The sequence below is a fragment of the Ursus americanus genome, chromosome 3 (assembly GCF_024610735.1).
Source record: "Ursus americanus isolate L20-20 chromosome 3, mUrsAme1.1.p, whole genome shotgun sequence".
Lineage (NCBI taxonomy): Eukaryota > Metazoa > Chordata > Mammalia > Carnivora > Ursidae > Ursus > Ursus americanus.
In genome coordinates this window covers 3,091,054-3,113,114 of record NC_142129.1, presented here as the reverse complement: position 1 = coordinate 3,113,114, position 22,061 = coordinate 3,091,054, and the positions used below count along the sequence as shown (strand labels likewise).

Below are 22,061 nucleotides of genomic sequence, written 5' to 3'. Positions count from 1 at the left end.
CCTCTCCCACTCCCCCTGCTTGTGTTCCCTCTCTCGCTGGCTGTCTCTATCTCTGTCAAATAAATAAATAAAATCTTAAAAAAAAAAAAAAAAGACTAGCCCCTTCCTCTCCTGGCAGCGCCTGGCTGTCCTGGGCCTCCGGGCTGGCAGCTGCTTCGCTGTGACCTCTGCCCCTGTGCCGCCTTCTCCCGTCTCCTCTGCATCTCCTCTCTTCTTATAAGGACATCAGGCATGTTGGATTGGAGCCAAACCTATGACCTTATCTTGACCCATCACATCCACAAGAACCAAATTTCCAAATAAGGTTGTATTCTGAGGTCCCAGAAAGGACATGATCCAGGGGGACACTAGCCAACGCAGTCAGTACACCCATTGTGCCACGGCCATCTCCCACCCTCCTAGGCGCTACCTTCACCCCCCAGGAACTCAGGCACCGGCCCACCCTCACATCCCAAATGTGTCATTTTGTCCTCCACGGGCATGACCCATTCCAGCCCTGGCCTCTGTGCCCTGACCTCCCCGGGACCGGTGACTCACTCCACACCACTTCCACTGCCCAATCCTAGGGCCACTCCGTGGACCTTGTCATCACCTACAGCTGCTGTCTCCTGAAATCATGCATTCATGAAAGTTCCTGTGACCTCTTCTCCAGATGCCAAATCCAGTAACAAATGTGTTGGTGCTTGGTTTCTTTTCTGTCAATGACAAAGCAAAACCCCTCATGGCAGAACGACATCCAGAGCTCACTCACACGGTGCTCCCAGCACACCGGTCCTTCCTCCCTGGGGGGCCAACAGGAGAGGCTGGCTCCCCCTCCCAGTCCATCCCCCCCCATACTTCCTTCCACCCTCCTTGGGCTCCATGACCCCCTTACCACTAGTCAAATTCCTGGACTTCCTTGCCCTGTTATCCCAGAAAAACTCGGTTCTGGATGCCCCAGAGGGCAGGCCTTCTCGACCCAGCCTGTCCCGGGCGGGGCCCAAGGAATAATCACACCACCCTGAGGCCCCTGTGAGATCCCTCCGGAAGCCTCAGCCCGAGGCGGGCACTTGGAATCAGTCCCTCCCCCTCATCTCCTCCTCCACCGCAAAAACTGGAAGTACCTGAGGGCTCCGCTCTACAGTCCACGCCCCACGCCCATCCCGACTCCAGGCCTTTTCTCACAAAGGTGGCTTCCGGGCTATGCTAGGACTCCTCAGGGAATTACTCACACGTCCTTCCCCTTTATCAGCCTCTCTACTGGAATCTGTCATCAGCATTTAAATTGGCTCACATCTTCCTCATTTGTAAAACAGAAGAAAACTCCTCTGCCCTACTGTCTACGGCTAGCTGCCTCACTTCCCGTCTCCACCTCGCCCCAGGGGCCCCACAGACACCACCTCACTGCACACTTGCAGAGGGAGTCAGGAGTGGGTGTTTGTCTTTGCCACTTCCCACCCTCCTTCCCCAGCACAAGCACGCTTCCCGACACTTTTTGTGCTCTTATCTTCTTCCTATCCTCTGGGCTTTGCAGCCTCTTCTCCTCCTCTTTATTCACAGGTCTGTGGGAGGCTCACAGGTTTCTCATCCCTGCCTTGGCCCACCCTCCAGTGGCTTCGGCCGCCATTTGCAATGGTCACTGACGGAGGCACCAACAACCTTCCACATCTGTGGGTTGGCCTGGAAGGGAAGGACAAATTCTTCTCTATCTTTCAAGGTCTCCCTGCTGGACTAAGAATTAAATTTATGGGAGACAATTGACAGGAGAGAAAACCAAAGTTTTATTATGTGCTCAGAGTGGCCCAATAATGAAATTGAGACCTAAAGATATGACCAACTCAGGCAGTTTTTATACTTTTTTAGACAAAGAGACAATACATCTGTGAGGAATTGACAGGAGAAAGAAGACTTTACTCTGGGAGCTTCAATTCGTAAGGAATTCTAAACAGAACTGGGGCTATGGCAGTAAATGAGTAAGAAGTAACAAGGCTTTGCTTCAACAGCCTTCCCGTCCCTAAGTCTCCCATCTCTGGTCATCAGGGTGTCTCCTTACCTCCTGGTCCCGGGAGGGAACTTTCACGTGGGAGATCTGTTTCCTGCTTTTAGGGGACAGAGGAGGGTCTGAGTGTCCTTCTGCCCACGTTGCCTCTTCAGTAACTTTTATTTTAAATAATCACTATGCCAAAGTGGCACCCTTGGGGACAGCCCTTGGCCCTGCGGTCTCTTGGCTAATCATGTCTCTTGTTTTCCCTTTCGAGTGATGGAAGGAAAATCTGACCTAACCAGACCGACAGACGCAGTCTGGGCTCTTCCGGCCACGCCGGCTATGGAATCTGCTGTCTTCAGCGGCATGGAGGGGCGAATATCAGAACAAGGAGAGCAGAGGGGTTAACAACCACAGGGCAAACCTGGACCCACTGGAGACAGGAGCAGAGAGCTGACCAATACACGTCTTTCCCCCAAAGGACTGTTGCATCTGCAAAGTGGACGATGTCTGAGCGACCAGGCGCTGGACGTGTCTCGCCCGCCGCGGCAGCCGGCTCAGTACGGCACTACCTTGTATCTGCTCGTCCTCCTTTGCTGCCTACTCGCCTCTTCCCTCACTCTCGTTGGGATGACACTGGCCAATAAAGTCTCAGCAAGGAAGTCAAGAGGCTCCTCGGCCTACAGAACGCCGTCTCGCTACCTGACCGCCTCGTGGCCATGAGGACGGTGCGGATCGTCAAGTGCAGGAGGAACAGGTGTGGACAAGGATGTGCGGAAGTCAGAATCCTCACCCCCTCTGGCGGGGATGTGCAGCGGGCAGCGGCTTCAGAGAAGCACCAGTCGCAGCACCGCGCGCCGGCAGCCCGGCCGGGAGAAGTGAAACACGCTCCCACAGAGACGCGCACCGATGTGCACGGAAGCATCGATCCTCCGAGCCCCACTATCCGTCAGTTGGTGAATGGGTAATACGATGTGCATTTCCGTATAATGGGGTATTTATTCAGCCATAAAAAGTAAGCAGTGCACATGATACAACACAGGTGAACCTTAAATATTGTGCTAAGGGAAGCAACCAGTGAGCCTGGGTGGCCCAGTCGGTGAAGCGTCTGCCTTCGGCTCAGGTCAGGATCCTGGAGTTCCAGGATGGGGCCCCGCATCGGGCTCCCTGCTCACTGGGGAGTCTGCGTCTCCCTCTGCCCCTCACCTCACTCACGCTCTCTCGCGCTCTCTCTCTCAAATAAATAAATAAAATCTTAAAAGAGGAAAGAAAGAAACCAAAGAACACATATTATATAATACCATTCATATAAACCTCCAGAACAGGAAAACCTAGAGACAAAGTAGATTGCAGGCTGCCCCCTGGGATTATGGGTTTTTTAAAACATACTTCTGGGGTGCTGGGTGGCTGAGTCAGTTGTGCCTCTGACTCTTGATTTCAGCTCAGGTCCTGATCTCAGGGTCATGTTGGGCTCCAGGTCGGGCTCCCTGCTCAGTGGGGAGTCTGCCTGTCCCTCTCCCTCTGTTCCTCCTCTCTCTCTCTCTAAAATAAATAAATAAAATCTTTAAATAAAAAAATAATAAAAATATATTCTTTCATATTTTCTGAATGTTTAACAGTGAGGATGTGATATTTTTCTTTTAAAAATAACATACTTAGCCATCTACCCTATTCTAAAAGCAATATTTATTATAAGTGATTATTAATGTTTAAAAAAAAAAGCTGGAATACAGAGTGCGGGAAGTAGATTGCTCACTGCATGACCTCGCAAAGATCTTTGACACCCCGCCCTTCCCTTCACGCCCTGAGTCTTCTGTGTCCAGAGGACTGACAGAGGTCTTGTGTCCCGAGTTAGTGATTTGAGGAGATAGTATGGTGCTGCGTCTAGTCCATAAGCAATAGTAAGTTTTCCCTGCATGATGGCACACCTACAATGATTAACATAGAGTGATATAATTAAGAACGGAATGGTGCTCTCGCGAACACATTTCCCTAAATACTTAACTCAGAGTCAGTGACTGGGGCTGGGGAGAACAGATCGCACCATGCTCAACAGAGAGCCCTCACGTGTTAGAGAAACTACCGCAAGAAAAACAAAATATTTGAATATGATTTCTGGAGCCAAGCCCGTGGTTTGCAAGACCGTACATCACGTCCACCATTGCCGTTCCCCTGCACTAACTGCATGCGTGGGACCAGACTCTACCGGCACTGGGGCAAACCACAGACCCTGGGGGTGCAGGGACAAACCCTACCAACACTGAGGCCACACCGATGGCCCTCAGCAGGAACCCAACAGGACACAGCCCCCCGGCAGCCCTGCCAAATTCCCACAGGTCTCCCGGGCCTCGAGGTGGCTCCAGGAGGCTTCTGATTCACAACGTCCCCGTACGGATGTGGCGGAGTGCAGAGTCAGGGGCTGGGCTGTGTGGACAGCAGCTCGGTGGGGACAAAAAGTAGCCACCTGAACAGACCTTAACACACTAATAAGCTCATGCAATGGGGAGTCCCTTTCCACACAGGAGACAGACAACAGAGGAACCCATAAAACATTTTCATAAGGGGCGCCAGGGGGGCCCAGTTGGTTAAGCCTCTGACTCTCGGTTTCAGTTCAGGTCATGATCTCAGGGTCGTGAGATCGAGCGCCACATGGGGCTCTGTGCTGAGTGTGGAGTCTGCTGAGATTCTCTCTCTCCCTCACCCCCCAATTGCACACTCTTTCCCTCTCTCTCTGAAATAAATAAGTAAATCTTAAAAAAAAAATGTCTTCATAAGGTTTGTACTGGTACATAAGGGGGTTGCAACTGAGTGGGACACTGGGATAGTCCGCGTGGCCAGACAGAATGGCAAGAGAAAAAACAGAAAGAGAACCCAGGACCTCTGAGATCCCAGGAGACAGACTGATTTCAGGGCTGTAAGAAATCCACAGGCAAGTGAACAGCTGTGGCCTCCGCTTACTGGGCGTTATATACTTGAATGAACTGGGTTTTGAAAGCTGGTGAGAAGCTCCCTGCGTCTACGGGGGTTTCCTAATTGAGTCCATGATATGCCTGTATTTCAGGGCCAAGACTGTGATGTAGATTCGCGTCCACGAGGTTCACATCTTCACTGATGGCAGTGCTTCCCAGGGCGTGCGTACGACACTTACTTGAAGCTGACGGCAGGGCAGGGGAGAGGCGGCACGGGCTCCTGACGGCTGATCAAGCAACCCCTCCCTCTACAGCATCCCTTGGATAGGTGGGCCGCCATCCATCCAAGCGATTTCCTGTTGGTGAACAGGGGGTCAGCCTTTAATTTTTTTGCTTTTACAAAGTTCCGGTGTTACTGCAACAGTCTGCACTTGCACAAGGTGCGCGGAGAAAATGGCCAAGACCCAGAAGACAACATGCCATGAAGTCAAGAGTGCTTTGAACCTCTAGGAACAAAGTTGATAGTGGTGACTGGGGCTTAGAGCGGAATATACAGAGAGAGCGTGAAAGCCTGCTTCTGCCCTTCCCGCAGAGAGAGGTGAAGATGGAACCCCTCTATTCCACCCGCCCCCACTTTGGGTCATGTTCAAGAAATGAAAACAAGTCACATTATGAGCAAATGCTATGTCTTGATTATGCATGAGGGTTTGAAAACAATTTTGTCCTAACCCATTATGATGACACTTTTTAAAAACACATGCTGTCATAGAAGTAGAAAAGATGAGGTTAAACTCACACCAGGTTTGGCACGACGGACTGGATATAGGGTATCTACACCGTAACCAGGCCGTGTCTGGCCTTTAAGTTAGCAGAGGCAGAAAACTCATTACTGACGCTGGGGCAATAGTAACAAGCTAACGAATGACAAGCATCTTCACGCAGCGCTTCTCAAAACTTTCCTAATGAAACACCCCTTAAATCCTGAAGTGTGAACATAGCCACTGTAAGCATTACTTTTCCCTGAAGTTTCCCGTTTTATCTTTATAAATCATGTAAATCCTCCCTCTGCCACCCCCCCCCACCAAAAAAAGGAACTTTGAGAAATAATGACTATCTCAAGAGGATGTTTCTGTTTTTTTAAAGCTTCTGGCATAGAGCGCAGACCCTGATATTGAAGATGCCTCACAGAATGGAATTTCACGCTCCCTCAGCCCCAGGGTCTCTTGGCCACCAGGGGATTGGCTCTTAAGGCACAGCTTCCTCCAGTCTCTGTTCACCCGCAGACCCTACAGAAGACCAGACTCTTCCTGCTGCCATTGAGGAACCTCTAAACTAGAACGCGCTTGCTCAACAGGACATGGAGTTTTGACTAGAGTGGGGCATATGGTGTGACACATGTGGCAACCAGGATATAAGCACATTACCATCAACGAGATAGGGATCAACTTTTTGAGAGTAAAGTTTAATGAGTTTACATTTTGTGTTTTTCTTGAGTAGTTGTGATGGTTTGCTTTCCGTACGTAAGGGAAGCCAGGGTCAAAGTGTTAGAAATTATTGTATGAATGAAATTTGCATCATCTGCATTTTCATAAAAGACTTCCTGTCCAAGAAAGGTTTTTGGACCCCTCTGCACCGCCGGGAAACACACACACACACACACACACACACACCCCAAACAGCTCCGATCTCCACGCCCTCGCTACGAGCCAGGCATCAATCAACACGCGGTAAATGAGCAGGTGTGGTGACCATCAGGCGCCTCAGAAGCGGGCCATAGACTAGAGGTCGGGGCACCGTCAGGTGACGCGGCAGGTGCAGCGCGGATCACCTGTTGACCGCCCGGTGGAGGGGGCCAGGTTGGCAGAGGAGGCTCATCCGTGCGTCACGTTCGGGCGAGGACCTGGGGCCCAGGTCGTCCGACCGAGAGACGCCACCCACCCGCTCCCGCCAGCCCCACTCTCCCCCCCCCAGGCCCACCCGGCCGGTCCCCGAAGCCCCTCCGGCCGTCCGCCCGGCGGCCGTCCGCGCTCCCGAGCCAGCGCCGGGCGCGAGGCGGTGGTGGCGTGTGCTGACGTCATATGGGCCGCCCGTCCCGGATTGGCCACGGCCGCCTCACCAGACCGCGAGCGGACGGGCGCGCGGGCGGGGCGGGGCGCGCAGAGGCCACGCCCCAAGCGCGGACCGGGGAGGGTCACGTGACCCGGGCCCCAGCCGCCCGCCTTAAAAGCTGCAACGCGCGCCCCGCGCCACGGGCCCAACTCCAGGCGGTCCGGGCCTTGACCTCCTTTTTCGGTGAGCCCGCGCGCGGGCGCCCCTCGGACAGGTACGCGGGGCGCGTTGGCGGCTCCGAGGTGGGCGCGGGCCGGGGCCGAGCTCGAGTCGAGAGACTGGGCGGGGGCGTGGGTGGGGAGGTCCGGGCGCCCCCCCCACCCCCCGGGAGCGGGACGGACCCCAGCCCGTCCCCGGGGCGGGGCTGCATCCCTGACCCCGGTGGGCCGGCTCAGCGCCCCTTCCGTGCGGGGCCCCTGGTAACTTGCGCTGCGCGCGGACGAGGTGTGGGAAACTTTGGGACTGGACGGGCCAGCACTAGAGGTGCGTGCGGAGGGCACTCGCGGGCCCGCTCCCGTGCGGGGCAGCGAGCCGGCGCGCCGTACACCCGGCCGCAGCCGCCCCCAGCCCATGCGCCGCCCAGGTGGGCCCTCCCCGTGGGACCTGCGGCGCGGGCCGCGCAGTCTGCGGGCGCCCCAGGGGCCCGGGCTTTCCCGGATGAGCCGCGGTGAGTGGGCATCGCCGTCGGTCCGACGGCCGCCCCGGACCCGCACGCCCCCAGCCAGCGAACTTGACCGGGCCCCGCCCCTCGCGTCCTCTCCCTGCAGGAGCGCGGGCCCGCCTCCGGTGACCGATGCCCAGGCTGGACGACCACTGCTGGAGCTGTTCCTGTGCCCAGGGCGCCAGGCACCGAGGCCTCCCGGGAGCCGGGGCTGGAGGGCTGGCGGCCAAAGTGGGAGACATGCTGAGCCCCGCCGCCCTGGCGGCCCGCCGCGGCCCGGACCCCGACCCCGCGCCCGCCCGCGGGTCTCACAGCCCCGGGGCGGGGGGTCGCGGCGCCGGCGGCGGCCCCCCCGGCAGTTGGCACCACCACCTGGTGCAGCGGAGCCTGGTGCTGTTCTCGGTGGGGGTCGTGCTGGCCCTGGTGCTCAACCTGCTGCAGGTGCAGCGGAACGTCACCCTGTTCCCCGAGGAGGTCATCGCCACCATCTTCTCGTCGGCCTGGTGGGTGCCGCCGTGCTGCGGGACTGCGGCCGGTGAGTGCAGCGGGGGCCCGCGCGGTGGGGGGGAGGGCCGCGGGGGTGCCGGGCGGGCCTCCCGCCGACCTGGCCCTGGGGCCGCTCGCAGAGCTCGCCGCGCCGCGGTACCCTGGCCGAGCCGGCCCAGGATTGGCAGCCGGCGAACTGGTGAGCGGCGCGGCCTCGCTGCCATTGGCCGGGCACTCGAACACGCTACCCGCCGGCCACCGAAAACAAACCGTCACGTGGGCCGGCCGGGCGGGGGCGGCGCACCGAGGGGACGCCCAGCACTTGGCCGGAGCCCCTGTGGACTGGCTGTGGACGGGTGCGCTGACCTCTTGTGGACTTGCTCTGTTACCTGGCTGCTTTTATGACAATGTGTGGTTGATCTCAGCCCAGAAGACCACTTAGCGCCTGTAGTGGACCAGCGTTCGTTGATCAGCACGCTGTGTCAGGTGTTTCCTGCAGCCCCCACTGTACCAGCTGTGGGAGTACAGAGAGGGCAGTCTGGCCTCTGCCCTCAGCGTGCCACGGTCCGCTGGGCAGAGCACAGGGCTCTCTAAGTGGGACCTGGTCGGGGCAGGTGTGCCCTGCTCTTGGCTGCATAGCCAGCGTTTATGGACTGCTTGCTTTGTGTTTGATGTGCTTTGCTTTGTTCACTCCTTACAGAAGCGCTCTGTGATGACTCCATTTCACAGGCGTGGAAACTGAGCCGCAGACACCCTAAGTATCCCTGTCTAAGGGGACACAGTAAATGGCAGGGCCACTGAGCATCACCCTGCAAACTGCCTCCCTAGAGCCTGGGTGTGTCCCCTGCGCTGTGGAGACACATCCCGTTGGCAGCAGACTCTCTGAGCACAGCTGGATGGCACAGGGCTCGGAGTGGAGCACTGTGTTCCAGCCAGTGGGGCGATACTGTCCTTACTCAGTGGGGAGACTGCTTCCATCTCTGTTCTTAGGAAGATAGGATCCTGCTTGGCCTTTCTAAACCCTTTAAGCATATGGCTATGCTCTTAAAAATGCTTTTTGAGATTTTTACCTTGATGCAGATCCCATTTTTCATGCACGTATGATCCAGTAGTTCTTTCTTGGAATCAAAAATCTGATCTTAAAAATGAAATGTTTTAGGTTAGGCTTTATTTGTAATTGAAGCTTCAAGGGATTCTAGGACTATCTGAAACAGTTTCTCACACCTCCCTTTTAAAACGAATTATCAGATAAGCATATGGCAAAATCCCATAGTACATTTGTACGTCTTTAGCCTTTAACCGTAGAAGGTAAGATTAAGTTAGAGTAAAATAAGTTACAGAATTGTTTGGGTTCCAGGTTTCAAAAACTCTAAAATTAGAACTTGATAAAATGTAATACAAAATTGAAACTGAAACTCTCCCATTGAATGTTTTGCCGGCACTGTGTCTCTTGTTTCTCTGTTCAGGAACCTGAAATCGTTCCCTCGTTCATAGGACACCAGGTGGAACTGCCCCGTGGCTTTCAAGCCTCTGCACTTGGATGGCTTAAATGCTGAGCCTTGTGTCCCACAGTCAGTCCCAGGCGCCTGTATCCCCACCAGCCACTGTGGGCCCTGCTCCTGTCTTCACTTAGTCCATTTTACTTCTGTCCTGGAATGCCACATTTCCCCCTGTCTAAATTCTCTTTGTCCTCATGCTTTAAAATTCTGTGCCTGTGAAAATTCCCTAACTCTTCCAGACCACAGTAAGCTCTTCCTACTCCGCCTTCTAGTTACATAACCCTCGTCACTTTACACATGAGGGAACAAACATGAGGATCCAGGTCCCATCAGAGCCCGCGGGGAGCAGGGGCCTGGTTTTCTGAGTCTGCTCCCAGGCTGTTCCCGCAGGTCAGGACCTGGGCTCAGGGGAGGCTCCGCACGGCTGACTTGTCATAGCATTATATGGCTAATTAACCCCCTGCCTGATGTAAGTCTGTGCTTAATTAAACTGAAGAAGAGCAATTTTATTTTAAATTTCTCAAAACAGTGTGATCCTTTTGTTTGTACTCAAGGAAAACGAAAATACAAAATTAGTCTTAAAATGCTGTATTCTAGCAGGAACATTTTCTAGGAAAAGAACTGATTTGAATAATATGTTAACAATTGCCCCACAGAAGTCCTGTCCTTGTAAGCCGGCGTATTCTAATACTGCGTTGTTTTTCACAGCTGTTGTGGGCTTGCTGTACCCCTGCATCGACAGCCGCCTCGGGGAGCCGCACAAGTTTAAGCGGGAGTGGGCCAGCGTGATGCGCTGTGTGGCCGTGTTCGTCGGCATCAACCACGCCAGCGCCGTATCCTCCGGGGGACGCGCCGGGCCCAGAGCATTTCCTTAGCTTGTGTGGAAACAGTTTGGTCTTTTTAATGAGTATATGTTATTTCCTAGGTTAGTCGAATGGTCTCCTTCTACCTCTTTTGTTTTAAAGCATATTGCTTGGTTTCTACTTAGCAAGAGTTTCCGAAATAGTTCGGGAAACTGTTAAAATAATCACAGAAGCAGAGAGACTTTCTCTGTTGTGTGATAGTATCTTCCGGTTCCTTGGCGTGGGTGTTGTAAATTCCCTTTCACGCTTCCACCTTATATTCGTCCATCGTGAAGACCTGGTTTCTGTGGCCCAGGGAGAAGTGACTGCGGAGCCCTGTTCCTGGGGCCGCTGCTTCTAGAGGTTAAGAAACCGGTCTCCGCTTCTCTGCCCTGTCCCTGGCTGTGAGTTTCGGGGCCAGGCACAGGCGGTGTCCTCTGGAGTAGGCTTTGTCCCTCGCCCTCCCAAGCCCTCGGGCGGAATGCATCGCACAGGCTCTGTTACGTGTCTGTACGTTAGTGCCTCTGTCGGGAAGACCTGCCACAGTGTCCCAGGTCTCAAGAGACTTAGGGTTTCTTCAGCACAGCTGGATTCTCTTTCAGAATCTTAGGGGAAGGTATCGTTAGTTACTGTTTTTTAAGTCTGTGCTACCTGTATTGTAACGATAAGAGTGTCAAGACGGGATGTTACAAGCTACTTTAGCTCTGACAACATCGGTGTTTTCCCCAGCGGGTCGGTCATGTTGGGAGGAAAGGCTGTTGTGTGTCTTCACGGACTGGGAGTGTGTCATGTCGAATGACTGCTTGTGAGGTGTCTGGGGAGACACGGGGAGAGGAGCGTGTTTGCCCAGTTCACGTTACTAATAAAAACTAGAACTGGGACTGTAGGTGACTTACCAGCAGAATACGTTGTTTGCGGTCAAAATGCCAGCAGCTGCAGCTTTCAGAGCGTTTCCGTGGAGGGTCTGAGTGACCCAGGGGAGTCCTCCTGGTCGTGGCAGCCTCGTACCAGCGGATCCGTTCTGCAGCGGCCTGGGTGGGTGTTTTGGGGGGAGAATTAGGTGGTGCCTAGTAGGGGGACACACGTGTAGGATCTGGGATGTTCTGTTTGCTTGTTTGGTGGGTTTTTTTCCCTTTGGCTTGTTTTGCTTGTCTTAAAAAATCACCGAATTTTCCTTAACCTTGCATCACCAGAAATTGGATTTTGCCAATAATGTCCAGCTCTCCTTGACGTTAGCAGCCCTGTCTTTGGGCCTCTGGTGGACCTTTGACCGTTCGAGAAGTGGCCTCGGGCTTGGGATCACCGTCGCCTTCCTGGCCACCGTGATCACTCAGCTGCTGGTGTACAATGGTGTCTACCAGTAAGTGCGCCTCAGACGTCGGCTCAGTCCCGAGCGGCTACTGCGCTGCTGTTAGAAACACCCACTCAGCCGAGATGTCACATTTGACTTACACATGCACGAGGTCGATGAGGCATGAGATTCTCAGAAATGCTGATGGTTGACTCACACGTTAACAGCGTCCCGTCCGTAGCTTCCTGTCGGGCCGCGCAGCCGTGGCAGTGGCAGCATTCAGACACGACCGGCCCGCAGCCCGGGGCGGTCGCCGTGTGTCCCGTGTCGCCCCGCCGAAGGGGATCTCCCCCGAGGCTGGCGGAACTCGGGGAAGCTGGCGGCGCGGCACCCTCTCCTCTTGCGCTCTCTCTGCAGGTACACATCCCCGGACTTCCTCTACATCCGCTCCTGGCTGCCGTGCATCTTCTTCTCAGGAGGCGTCACCGTGGGCAACATAGGACGGCAGCTGGCGATGGTACGTGGGGCCGCGGGCTGCTCCCGGCGCTGGCCTCCTAGGAGGGCTTCACGCAGTCACGGTCATGGGCGTTGGTCAGTGTCTACTGGAGACTAAAGAACAATTAGAAAAGCGTACATTAAAAAAAAATACGTCACGATACCAGGGCAACTCTGCTGAATTATAAAGATTAGGGGGTTTGTAAGCGCACGATGAGCTAGGAGGCGGACTTGTTACTCGTGTAACAGGTGCGTTCAGTGGCTCTCCTGAGCTCTTGACTACCCGAGGGACTGGCCGAGTTCAGTCACCGGGATGGCTAACAGTTGATAACGAGGCCCCCGCCCTCCACACGGGGCGGGTGATGCCAGGGCAGCAGATGGCGCGGAGACCCTGCGCCCAGGTCCGGGCCTGGGGAGGCAAGCCCTGCCCTTCCTGGGACAGGTGCACCCGGCCGTCACGGGGTAGACGGACTCCCGCGGCTCAGAGCTGTTTCCTGAGAGCCGGGAAGGCAGAGGAAGTCAGGGATCGTTTTGGCAGTTCTGTTGTAGTAAACATTCACGTTCAAACACTTCAGTAAGAAAATTCAGTGTGGACATTTAACTGTTCTTTCGAGTCGACTTTAGGGCTTCAGTAAAATGACCTGAAGAGAATTGGAGTCAGGCGGGCCACTGATCAACTGTGGGGCTTTCTCAGAAGACTTATCTTGGTCTCTCAGGCTGTTTACAGAACAGGACATTGACTTGTGCCGGCTGATACTCAGCTTGTGGGAGCCGAATCTGAAGGCTGCTTGGCTGGTTCACAGAAATAGAAATATTTCAGAAAGAATGTGTAGCATGTCCACTGGTTCCGGAGTTCCTCTTCCGTCCCTCCCCCCACCCGTTACCGTTCTGTGGAGCCAGCGCCCAGACAGGAACTGGATGAAAATAACGGTTTCTCGCAGCCCCGATGAGGGTCAGAGGACTTGGCTTTCTTGTATCCACTTGCAGCCTCACATGGGACACCCATGCACTGGCTCCCTCCTGCCCAGCCCCCTGACCGGTGTTCCAGGTAGAACCGGGCAGGTCGACCGTCCGTCCACCAGTGCTTGTTGCTGTCGGGCTTCTATTTCCGTAGAGAACTCCTAGTACGGTTTTCGGGGTACAATTGTCAGCCAGGGTAACTCTTTGTAAAGTGAGCGTTTGAGTGACGTTCAGCGCGTTGAATGAAGGTGGCGGTTCCGGCTGCAGGGCTGATGCTGTTCATTCACAGAGGTTTGACGCAGGTTCAGGAAGGAAGCGTCTCTTCGGTAGAGACAGCTGCTGCCCACGGGCACGAGCAGTAAGCGTCTAGAAACGGAGTCATGCGAATCGTGCCTTCGAAAATACCGCGATGGTTGTGTCAGTGAATGATCTTTGCTGTGCCCCTTAGGTCGTTAGAGTGGAAATTCTAAAATTAAGTGAAAATTTAACCGATAGGTGTAAGTTTTCAGGATAAAACTAGCTGCAGAGCTTAATTCTTCCTGAAGCCTGCTCTCCCCTTTTAGTCTTTAAAAGTGGGGGGACTTAAGTAAGGATGTTCTTGTCATATCGTGAAACAAGAGCTGTGATAATCGCCTTCCCTCTCGTGTCATGAGAATGAGCGGACTTCTCAAGTCTCTGCACCCCGCCCCCCACGTGCCACTGTCTCCATCCACGGGAGTGCGGTCCTTCCCCCTGGGTCCCAGCTGCAGGCACGGTTAGCAGAGTCAGAGTGGGGGCTTCCTTCCTCTGGGCCAGTGGCCCTGCCCGCCGCTCCTGGCGGCTCCAGGGGGGGAGCAGCAAGGGTGGAGAACACAGGATGGTGAGCGTGAGTGGGTTGGTTGTGCTCCCTGCCGTGGCCGTGTTGGTGTTCCTGCGGGAGGAAGCTCCAAGGATGGAGCACGGGGGAGCGTGGCTTCTGGCTTCGTTGCTTCGGGGAGTTAGGGCGCCCGGGTTCAAGCCCGCTCTGCCACACGGGTCCGTCTGACTTGGCGGCAGCACTTGCCCCTGCAGACAACACCGGCCTCACGTTGGGGGGGGCTGGGAGACGGGATCTGGAACGGGGTAGAAGCGGCCACTTCTGGAAAGTAGAACTATGCGTGGGTTTTAGAGTTCGTTAGATTTTTCTAGGGACACGGAGGTCCCTGCGGACGGCCTTGACCCTGTCACACCCGAGAGCCCCACTTCGCTTCTGAGCGATGCCACCTGCCTGGGCACGACCCTGGTGTTAGGTTGTCGTCCTCCTGTCCTCCCCCCACGGCCCGAGAGTCTGTCCGGCTGGTCTCTGCCTTTTTGATTCTCTTGGCTTCCATCCCTGGACACGGATCTCGTGAGAGCGGCAGTCTTTCCTCCGTCCCCGCACGTCCATGCAGTTTGCAGTTGAAGCGAGCCGGCTGTCGCGCGTGTGCCCTGCCCGCGGTGGACAGTGCCTGCGGCCGCGCCACCCAACAGTGCGGGAAGCTGCAGTGGTGTCCCGCCTGCCGCTGGAATTGGGAGTGCAGGAAGTTGGTGTCAGACTCGTCAGGACCCGGGAATGAAGCACACGTTCCTGAGAAAGGTGTCCTGCCAGACTAGGTTTCTGCGGGGCCTGTTGTTTGGGGGGCTTCTTCCCCGGGGCAGCAGCCGCAGGGGCCTACAAGGGGTGGAGTGCCGCAGGGTGGGTGAGGGAGCCGGGCAGCACCGAGGCCGCACACCCTGACCGACCGGGAGAGTGCACCCTGTCGTGCTGTGTGTGACTTGGGGTCCCTGAGTTGTCAGCCTGAGCAGTGCTTTTGTGGTGGCTTGAAAGTTGACGCTGTGACATAAAGTCAGCTCTTCTGGAAACTTCTTCAGCAAGGAGACAACTGCCTTTAGAAAGGACAAGTTAAAGAGGTTTTCTAGGGAGAGAGTACGAGTACATAAGTTCTCCTCCTCAATTGTTTTTTTTCTTCAAAGAAAGGAAAAAAAAAACCTCACAGGTGTCTTATTTGTAAAAACAGGTTTATTCCGCTCAAAATTCAAAAACTCATTTGGTCAGCAGCTCACCTGAGCGGGTGCAGAGGGAATGCGAGGGCAGCTTGTCTGGGCTGTGACACCCACCCGGCTGGCATACGGCCCCCGGCGGCCGCAGCCCTCCCTGGGATTGTGCCGGTGTCTGTGCGGGTGCCCTGGGGTCGCCGTGGGATCCCTCTGGCCCCAGGACATACTGCTCTCAGGCAGTGCACCCGGTGTCCTGTCCAACCCAGGCTGTGCATTAGCTCTTGTCAGTGGTCACTTGTGTCCCACGCAAACAGCAGACCTGACGTAGTCTACACCCGTGTTCTCTGAGTTTCTGCGTGTGCCTGAGCCACCCGCTCCTCCCCCGTGCTTCCAGACGTCTGTTTCCCTGGGCTAGGAATTAGCGCCCAGACCTCCCGGCGGCCCCCTCACCCCCTCACCCCCACTGTGCCTCCCCCACATCTGCTGCACGGGACGGTCTCGTGCTTCTGTCGCTGACTGGCGGCGTTCGCCCAATGTCCAGCAGGGCGGGTGGCGGGCCCGGGGCGTTCCGGGAGGAAAGTGTTCATCGGAGGTCCTCCTGTGACCTCAGCAGGGGCCCTCGGTCTTTGGAGCTGCGGCTCCTCCAGTGAGACCTCCGCCCCGTGCTGGGAATCGCGGGGCAGCACCTGGAGAGCGGGGAGCACACTGGCTCCCGCAGGCTCTGCCGTAGTTGCCCTGAGGCTCGATGACGGAGCTCCCTAGAGCCAGGCCCGTGTCAGCAGACTGCCCGGCGTCTGTAGAGGTCGGGGGCAGAAGCCCTCTTCCTTGGGAGCAGACCGATGGTGCCCTGAAGAGTGTGCTTGCCCGTCCACGGTGCACGAGCCTCCCTGTGCCACTGCCCGCACCCCTGCGCCCTCCCCACGGGAGCCAGGTTAGCCCTGTCTACACTCGCGCAGCGGCTTCGTGCCAGGGATCTCCATGCTGTGCTGGGCAGGACAGGTGGCTCCCAGCCCAGGGCAGTGAGGAGGTCACGGGGGGTGGCCTGTCTTCTGCCCCCGTGGCTCCCACACTTCCTGTCCCCACCGTCCCCTCCGTCATAGGAATTTGTCCTGCGCGTGCACGTGTGGTGCTAACGCTCTCACTCTCTTTCCACATAGGGGGTTCCTGAAAAGCCACATAGCGACTGAGTCTTCCAACCCACTGGAGAAGAGCAAGATTTGGGAAGAAAGTCTGCGACATTGGGTTGTGACGAAGATTATCTTTTTTCCTCAGTGATCCATTTAGATTGGGCTGACTGTACCAGTGACTCCCGGAAAAATAACTCACCTGTCTTAAAATAGCAAGTGGAGAAGAACGGCTTTTCTCGAAATGGTACCTTGCTTGATGTGTCCATGCCTGTGTCTGCTCTGGAGACGCGACCCCAGGCGGGCGTAGGCGTGCAGGCGGGCACGGCTTCCCGAGTATTCGATCTCATTTATGTTATTAAAAGCAAGTTGCCATATTTACAGCCTTGAACTAAAGCCTAATTACCAGCTGTTGGTTTTGTATCAGTGCCCACAGGGATAGCTCGATGGTGCTTAACAAAGGCGAAGTGTGGAAAAATAGGAATGATATTTATCCAAAAGATTTTGTAAAAATAGGGTTGTGTAAAAAGAGAAGTGGCGGTGAGCACAGGGAGGCCGCGCCTGTGCGGCCGCAGTGCTGAGACGCTTCACGCTCACGGGCCACACGCGCGTGTATCGCGGTGCGCGGCCGTGCTCTCCTCCCTCCCGCAGAGTTTCACGCAGACAATCTACCGAGCGCAGTGAAGGCCGTAGTCCCACGCTGAGATTCTGGAACTCTCACCTCGGTACTTGAGAGGTTCGTCCAAATCCACGGTTCTCTGAGAGGGAGTCCCCGTGTCTTAGCCCGAGCCGTGTGCGGTTCTCCCATCCTCCAGAACAGACCTGGCGATTCGGCCACAGCCCTATGGAATTTGCAATCTGTGATTGCCTTGTAAGCGAAGCGTGCACATGCCGCCACCTGGAACATTTGGTGTCTCTAAATACTCAAAGATACTGGTGAGCACAATGTATTCACTTAATGGCATAGACCATCCCAGACCCACTTTGCAAGGATTGGGTCTCAAACGTCAAGTGCAATGTATATGGAAACCAATCTGAGCCTTGTATTCTCTTAAATATTTATTTTTTTTTAACGTGCAAGAGGTTGAAGAGGGTTCTCCATCCATTTCAGTGCTGCATGGAGGCAGAATTCAGCAATAATTTCTTTCAGTTACGAAGTTACTGTCGTGCCCTCCGCTGAGCCCTGGTCTTTGAAATACTCCAGCTGTGGGTTTAGGAGACTTGTCAGTTTTACTTACAAATTCACCTTTTTGTACTTTGCAATTTACATGTTTTTGTTGGAAATTCTGTGCGAGTGACTTGTATGCGACTCCTTTTTGGCTAGAAACGGCGCGGGCCGGCCGGGGGTCGGAGGCCCTGGTGCCCGCGGCCGCAGACCTGCGCCCTCGGTCCGGTTCGCGCGATGACCTTGTTGCGGTGGTTTGGTTCTGTTCTGAGACAAGCGCGTTGGGTAAACTGTAGGTGACTGTAGCTGATCTGGTTAGCGGGGTCTCGCGTAAAAGACAACAGGGTCATTCCGAGCTTCGCACCGAGCCGCACACGCTTTCCGAAAGTGGAGGTGGGTGATCGGCTGTGTGAAGAGGTTTTTCAAGGAAGAGGTCAGCATTTTATGAAAAACCGGAAGTTATTAGGTGAAAGCAGTCATTGACTCTTTAAAATATACTTGATCATGTACAAACAATAAGTATTTTTTTCTCTGAAACTGGAAGTAAATCTATATCTGTTAGAAATAATGTAGCCAAAAAATGCGAATCGGAAGAATTTTCTGCCAATACCTTATAGCAAGTATATGAACCAAAGTGATTTGCGTTTGTAAAAATGTAAGATATTACGAACAAACTTTGCACTATGCCGGATACAAACATCTAGTGAGATCCACATTCATACTAAGTTTCCAGCACTGTGTTCTTTTTGCATTCGTTTTTTACTTTTATTAAAGGTTCAAAACCAACTGTTGTGTTCATGAGATTTCCTTTAAAGGGGTGGAGGGGACGGCGTCTGCCTGGGCCCGGCTCCGGCCTCTCCCAGGGGTGCTGTGCTCGGTCCTGGGGTGATGGCCCCTCCTCCCCATCCTAGATAGCTGTCTCCATGCAGATAGAGCCCAGGAAAAGGGTGACCGCCGGCAGCCCTCTCCCTCACCACAGAGACTCGAAATCCTGCTGGAGGGGAGTCCAGGGTGTCTCCGGCACAGCCAAGCCCATCCAAGTCCGGATTTGAGAGGAAGTCTGGGAACACGGCGCCTCCCGGACCCTCGGTGGGTGGGGGCCGAGGAATCCTGTCATCCCGTTCCCTTACCGGCGAGGTTTGCTGGTGTCCCTCCATCGGCCGCACGCAAGGTTGAGTGCAGGCACTCGGCTGGTTTGGGGTCACCTCCAACCTCAGCTGAAGAGTGTTTCTGGAGATGCAGGCTGGCGCTGGACGCGCGTCACTCAGTGCTTGCATGACAGGCGTTCCCTTCACGCTGGTGAAAAGACGAGGGAAGGGAACCAGCTGGAATCTCGACCTGCCTTTCCTGGGGCGCTTGGGTGGCTCAGGGCAGGATCTCAGGGTCATGGGATAGAGCCTCATGTCAGGCTCTGCATTGAGCATGGGGCCCGCTTAAGGTTCTCTTCCCCCCCACACCCGGTCTAAAATACAAGAATAATTTTAAAAACTGAACCTTTCTGTTCACGTGCTGAAATCGACCTTTTGCTCACAACGCCCCCTTTCTGAGTTGCAGCTGTCTCTGGGGGAGTAGCCTGCCGATGAGACTTAGAGTTGGGACCTACCCTGAAAAGCATTATGTTGTAAAAGCTTAATAAAGATATTAAAAATCTGCTTCGGTACGTACTGTGCGGTGAGATTCTGGCCCACTCCCCCCCTCAGCTACCAGCAGGCCTGCTCTCAAACAGGAGGAGGGCTGAGAAGCAGTCCATTCGCCACAGGCGGGATTTCCTAGTGATCCCTGCACGCGGCCGAAACAGGCAGAGGCAGATGCGTGAAATCTGTGCAGTCCTGACACCCAAGCCCGCTGCTCTTCATTGGTTCACACCTGGGGAGTCTCTCACCTGGGCATTTACAGGAACACTGCCGTGCCGGGCGCCAGGTGGGCTGGGGAGCCCGCGGAGCCCGCGGAGCCCGGGCAGGGCTGGCCCAGACGTGATTCTGAAGACAGACCGTGGCACACACAACACGGGGCTCTCCTGACTTTCCGTTTCTTGGACACTGGGTGTTGGCACCTGTCTGACTAGTTCTCTGCAGTTTTGTTGTTCCTCGGGGTGACACGCTCAAGTTCAGGAAGACAAGACAGCTCCGTGCCCCGAGGTCACGTCCCGGTCACCGCTCTGCTGCTCAGTCTTCCCGTCCTTCGGGCCTCAGCCAGCGTCCCTCTCACTTTCCACAGCACATCCATTTCCCCAGAGATCCCCAGGCCGCAGGGCCCTGTCCCCACGGCCACCGCAGCCATGACGGCGGCCCTCCCCTCTCCCAGCTGTGAGCCAGCCTGCTCAGCGCCTCACGTCGGGGTCTGGCTCGTCCCCCCCCGAACACTTGTCGGAAGAGGGTTGAATAGGTGAATTCAGTGGCTCAGGCGGCCCTGCTCCCCCTACCCCTGACCAACGGCCGCCAACCTGCGGCCCAGGCTGGGCCCTTCCCCGTGGGAGCGCCAGTCTGAGAACGAGAACCTAAATAGGGTTGTTAGGGTCTCTCACGAGCGGGGCTTCCAAGTGAAGCAGTCACGTTTTCGTGCAGGCTTTTTACCAACGTGACACTGGGGCTGTTCTCACAATGAGGTTCTGGCTGCCCTGGGTGGCCCTGTCGCTCCGGGCAGTGTCAACAAGTATCGTGGCTCCGTGGACGATTTTTCCCAGGGGTGGGGCTGGGCCGCCCTGACCACCCACATCTCCTGCCTCCAGTGCCAGCCTCCACCAGCCGAGGCCGGCTGGGCTGTCGGGACCCAACCCGGGGTGACACCGGCCGCTGACTCAATGTCACGAGAGCCTGGAGCCACCGCCCCACACTGACACCCTTAGAGCTGCCTGCTCTGGGCACAGTGCTGTGTGCTTTGCACCCGGGAGACCTGTGGCCCCCTTCACGTTGTGCCTTGGCCTCCCGCCCGCTCTCATACCCGTCCTCGTTCTCTCCCCCTCGGGGCCTACTGTCCCCCCCACCCCCAGCCCGAGCAGCTGGCAGCACCCTGTCCCCGAGGTTCCTGTCAATCACCCTAGTTGCAAAGACCCGAGGAGAGCAGAGCAGGTGCATGGCTAAGCTCTGAGCAGGACCGCAGGCTGAGGAGAGGGGCCCCGCCCTTCACGAGCCACCTCCTGACTCCCCGTTCCCGTGGCCGCCGCGGGGAGGGTGGGGTGCGAGCCAGGACTCGCACACGCTGCTGGAATCAGTAGGCCTCCACAGCCTGAGCAGCCTGCCCAGCCAGGGCTGGGTCCGCTTCTCCCGCCCCACCACACATCACTCTCCACGTCTTCCTCGGACGCCCTGCCAGCTGGCCAAGCCGTCCGGAAAAAGGTCAACATGCCAACAAGTCACTGGAAAGATCAAAGTTTCACATATCCAAAAGGAGGAAGAGTCTGCACTTTATTTCACATTATAAGATTAGTAACGAGCTTCGAGTCCTTTCAGAAATCTGGGCACACAGAAAAGCCCTGTTTGAAGGTTTCTTATAAATGAAATTGTTGTGTTTCCTAAGATCCACGTACAGGAATTTGCAATCGTAAATTGGTCATTTAAAACCACGAGGAGCAATAATTGGAGTAGGAGCTCAACAGAAATGAAAGAAGGGGGGGCTGTCAAACCTGCAGGTTCCCGGGGTTAGGAACCCGTGTTTAACTTACAACAGCCTCTAGTTGTCAACCCAGAGCGTGAACTTGGTACCTGGCTGCATGCTGCCTGACCGCTCTGGTTCTCCACGAGGTCAGAGCGAAGACAAGTCCGGGACAGCGTCCTTTCCCAGTCCTTCCGTGCAGAACCGTTTCTCCGGGGAACTCCCTCGGCTTTACCCTGTGCCTCACGGGCTAAACTGTGTTCCCCACCCCAAGATAAGTGGAAGCCTGACCCCAACACCTTCAGAATGGGACATTGTTTGGAACGAGGGTCACGGCAGTCCTAACCAGGGGAAGACTCGGTCACTAGGGTGGCCCTGACCCAGCAGGGCTGGTATCCTTGTCAAGAGGGGAAACGTGGTTGCAGGGCAACCAAGAGGAGACGACAGGAAGACACAGGGGAGGCCCCACGCGAGGCCAGGGACTGCAGCACCCCGTCTGCACACCAAGGAGCGCCCCAGGCTGCAGCCCACTCCGCCCTCCTGCCTTAGGAGGGACTGTGGTCCTGTGACCTTGGCCTACGCTCTGGTCTCCAGATCTGGCAGAAAGGACACCTCTGTCGGCTTTTTGTTTCCTACAACGATGCTTACTTTTCCAGAAGCACAAGAGAACACTTACTCTTCTGCTGACTTGGCTGCTTATCCAGACTCCCGGGGGTTTCTAGAGCGCTGTCCAAACTCCTTTTTCCCCCAGTACAAGTATATTGAAATGACAGGGAATACTTGCTGTAGAAATCATTTTTCCAGATTTCTGTCATTTGGAAACCCCTCTTAGGGTGAACCACTTCATTTCCCAGGCAGTGGGAGGGAGAAATGGATACAGAAACATGGAGCAGGAAGCTAAGAGCCAGGACCTGGAAGTCAAACCCTGAAATCCATTAGTCAACAAGGAAGTTTTCCGGGCTGTGCAAACA

General features: G+C 55.5%; 1 protein-coding gene across 1 annotated transcript; it reads left to right on the top strand.

Annotated features, from left to right (window-relative positions):
* The first annotated feature begins 7,062 nt into the window (after positions 1-7,062).
* On the top strand, positions 7,063-18,285 carry INSIG1 (insulin induced gene 1). Its single transcript, XM_045792240.2, has 6 exons — positions 7,063-7,195; positions 7,749-8,177; positions 10,336-10,460; positions 11,663-11,829; positions 12,178-12,277; positions 16,368-18,285. Exons 2-6 carry the CDS (start codon positions 7,775-7,777, stop codon positions 16,395-16,397), a joined length of 825 nt encoding a protein of 274 aa, XP_045648196.1. The 5' UTR covers positions 7,063-7,195; positions 7,749-7,774; the 3' UTR covers positions 16,398-18,285.
* The last annotated feature ends 3,776 nt before the right edge of the window (positions 18,286-22,061 follow it).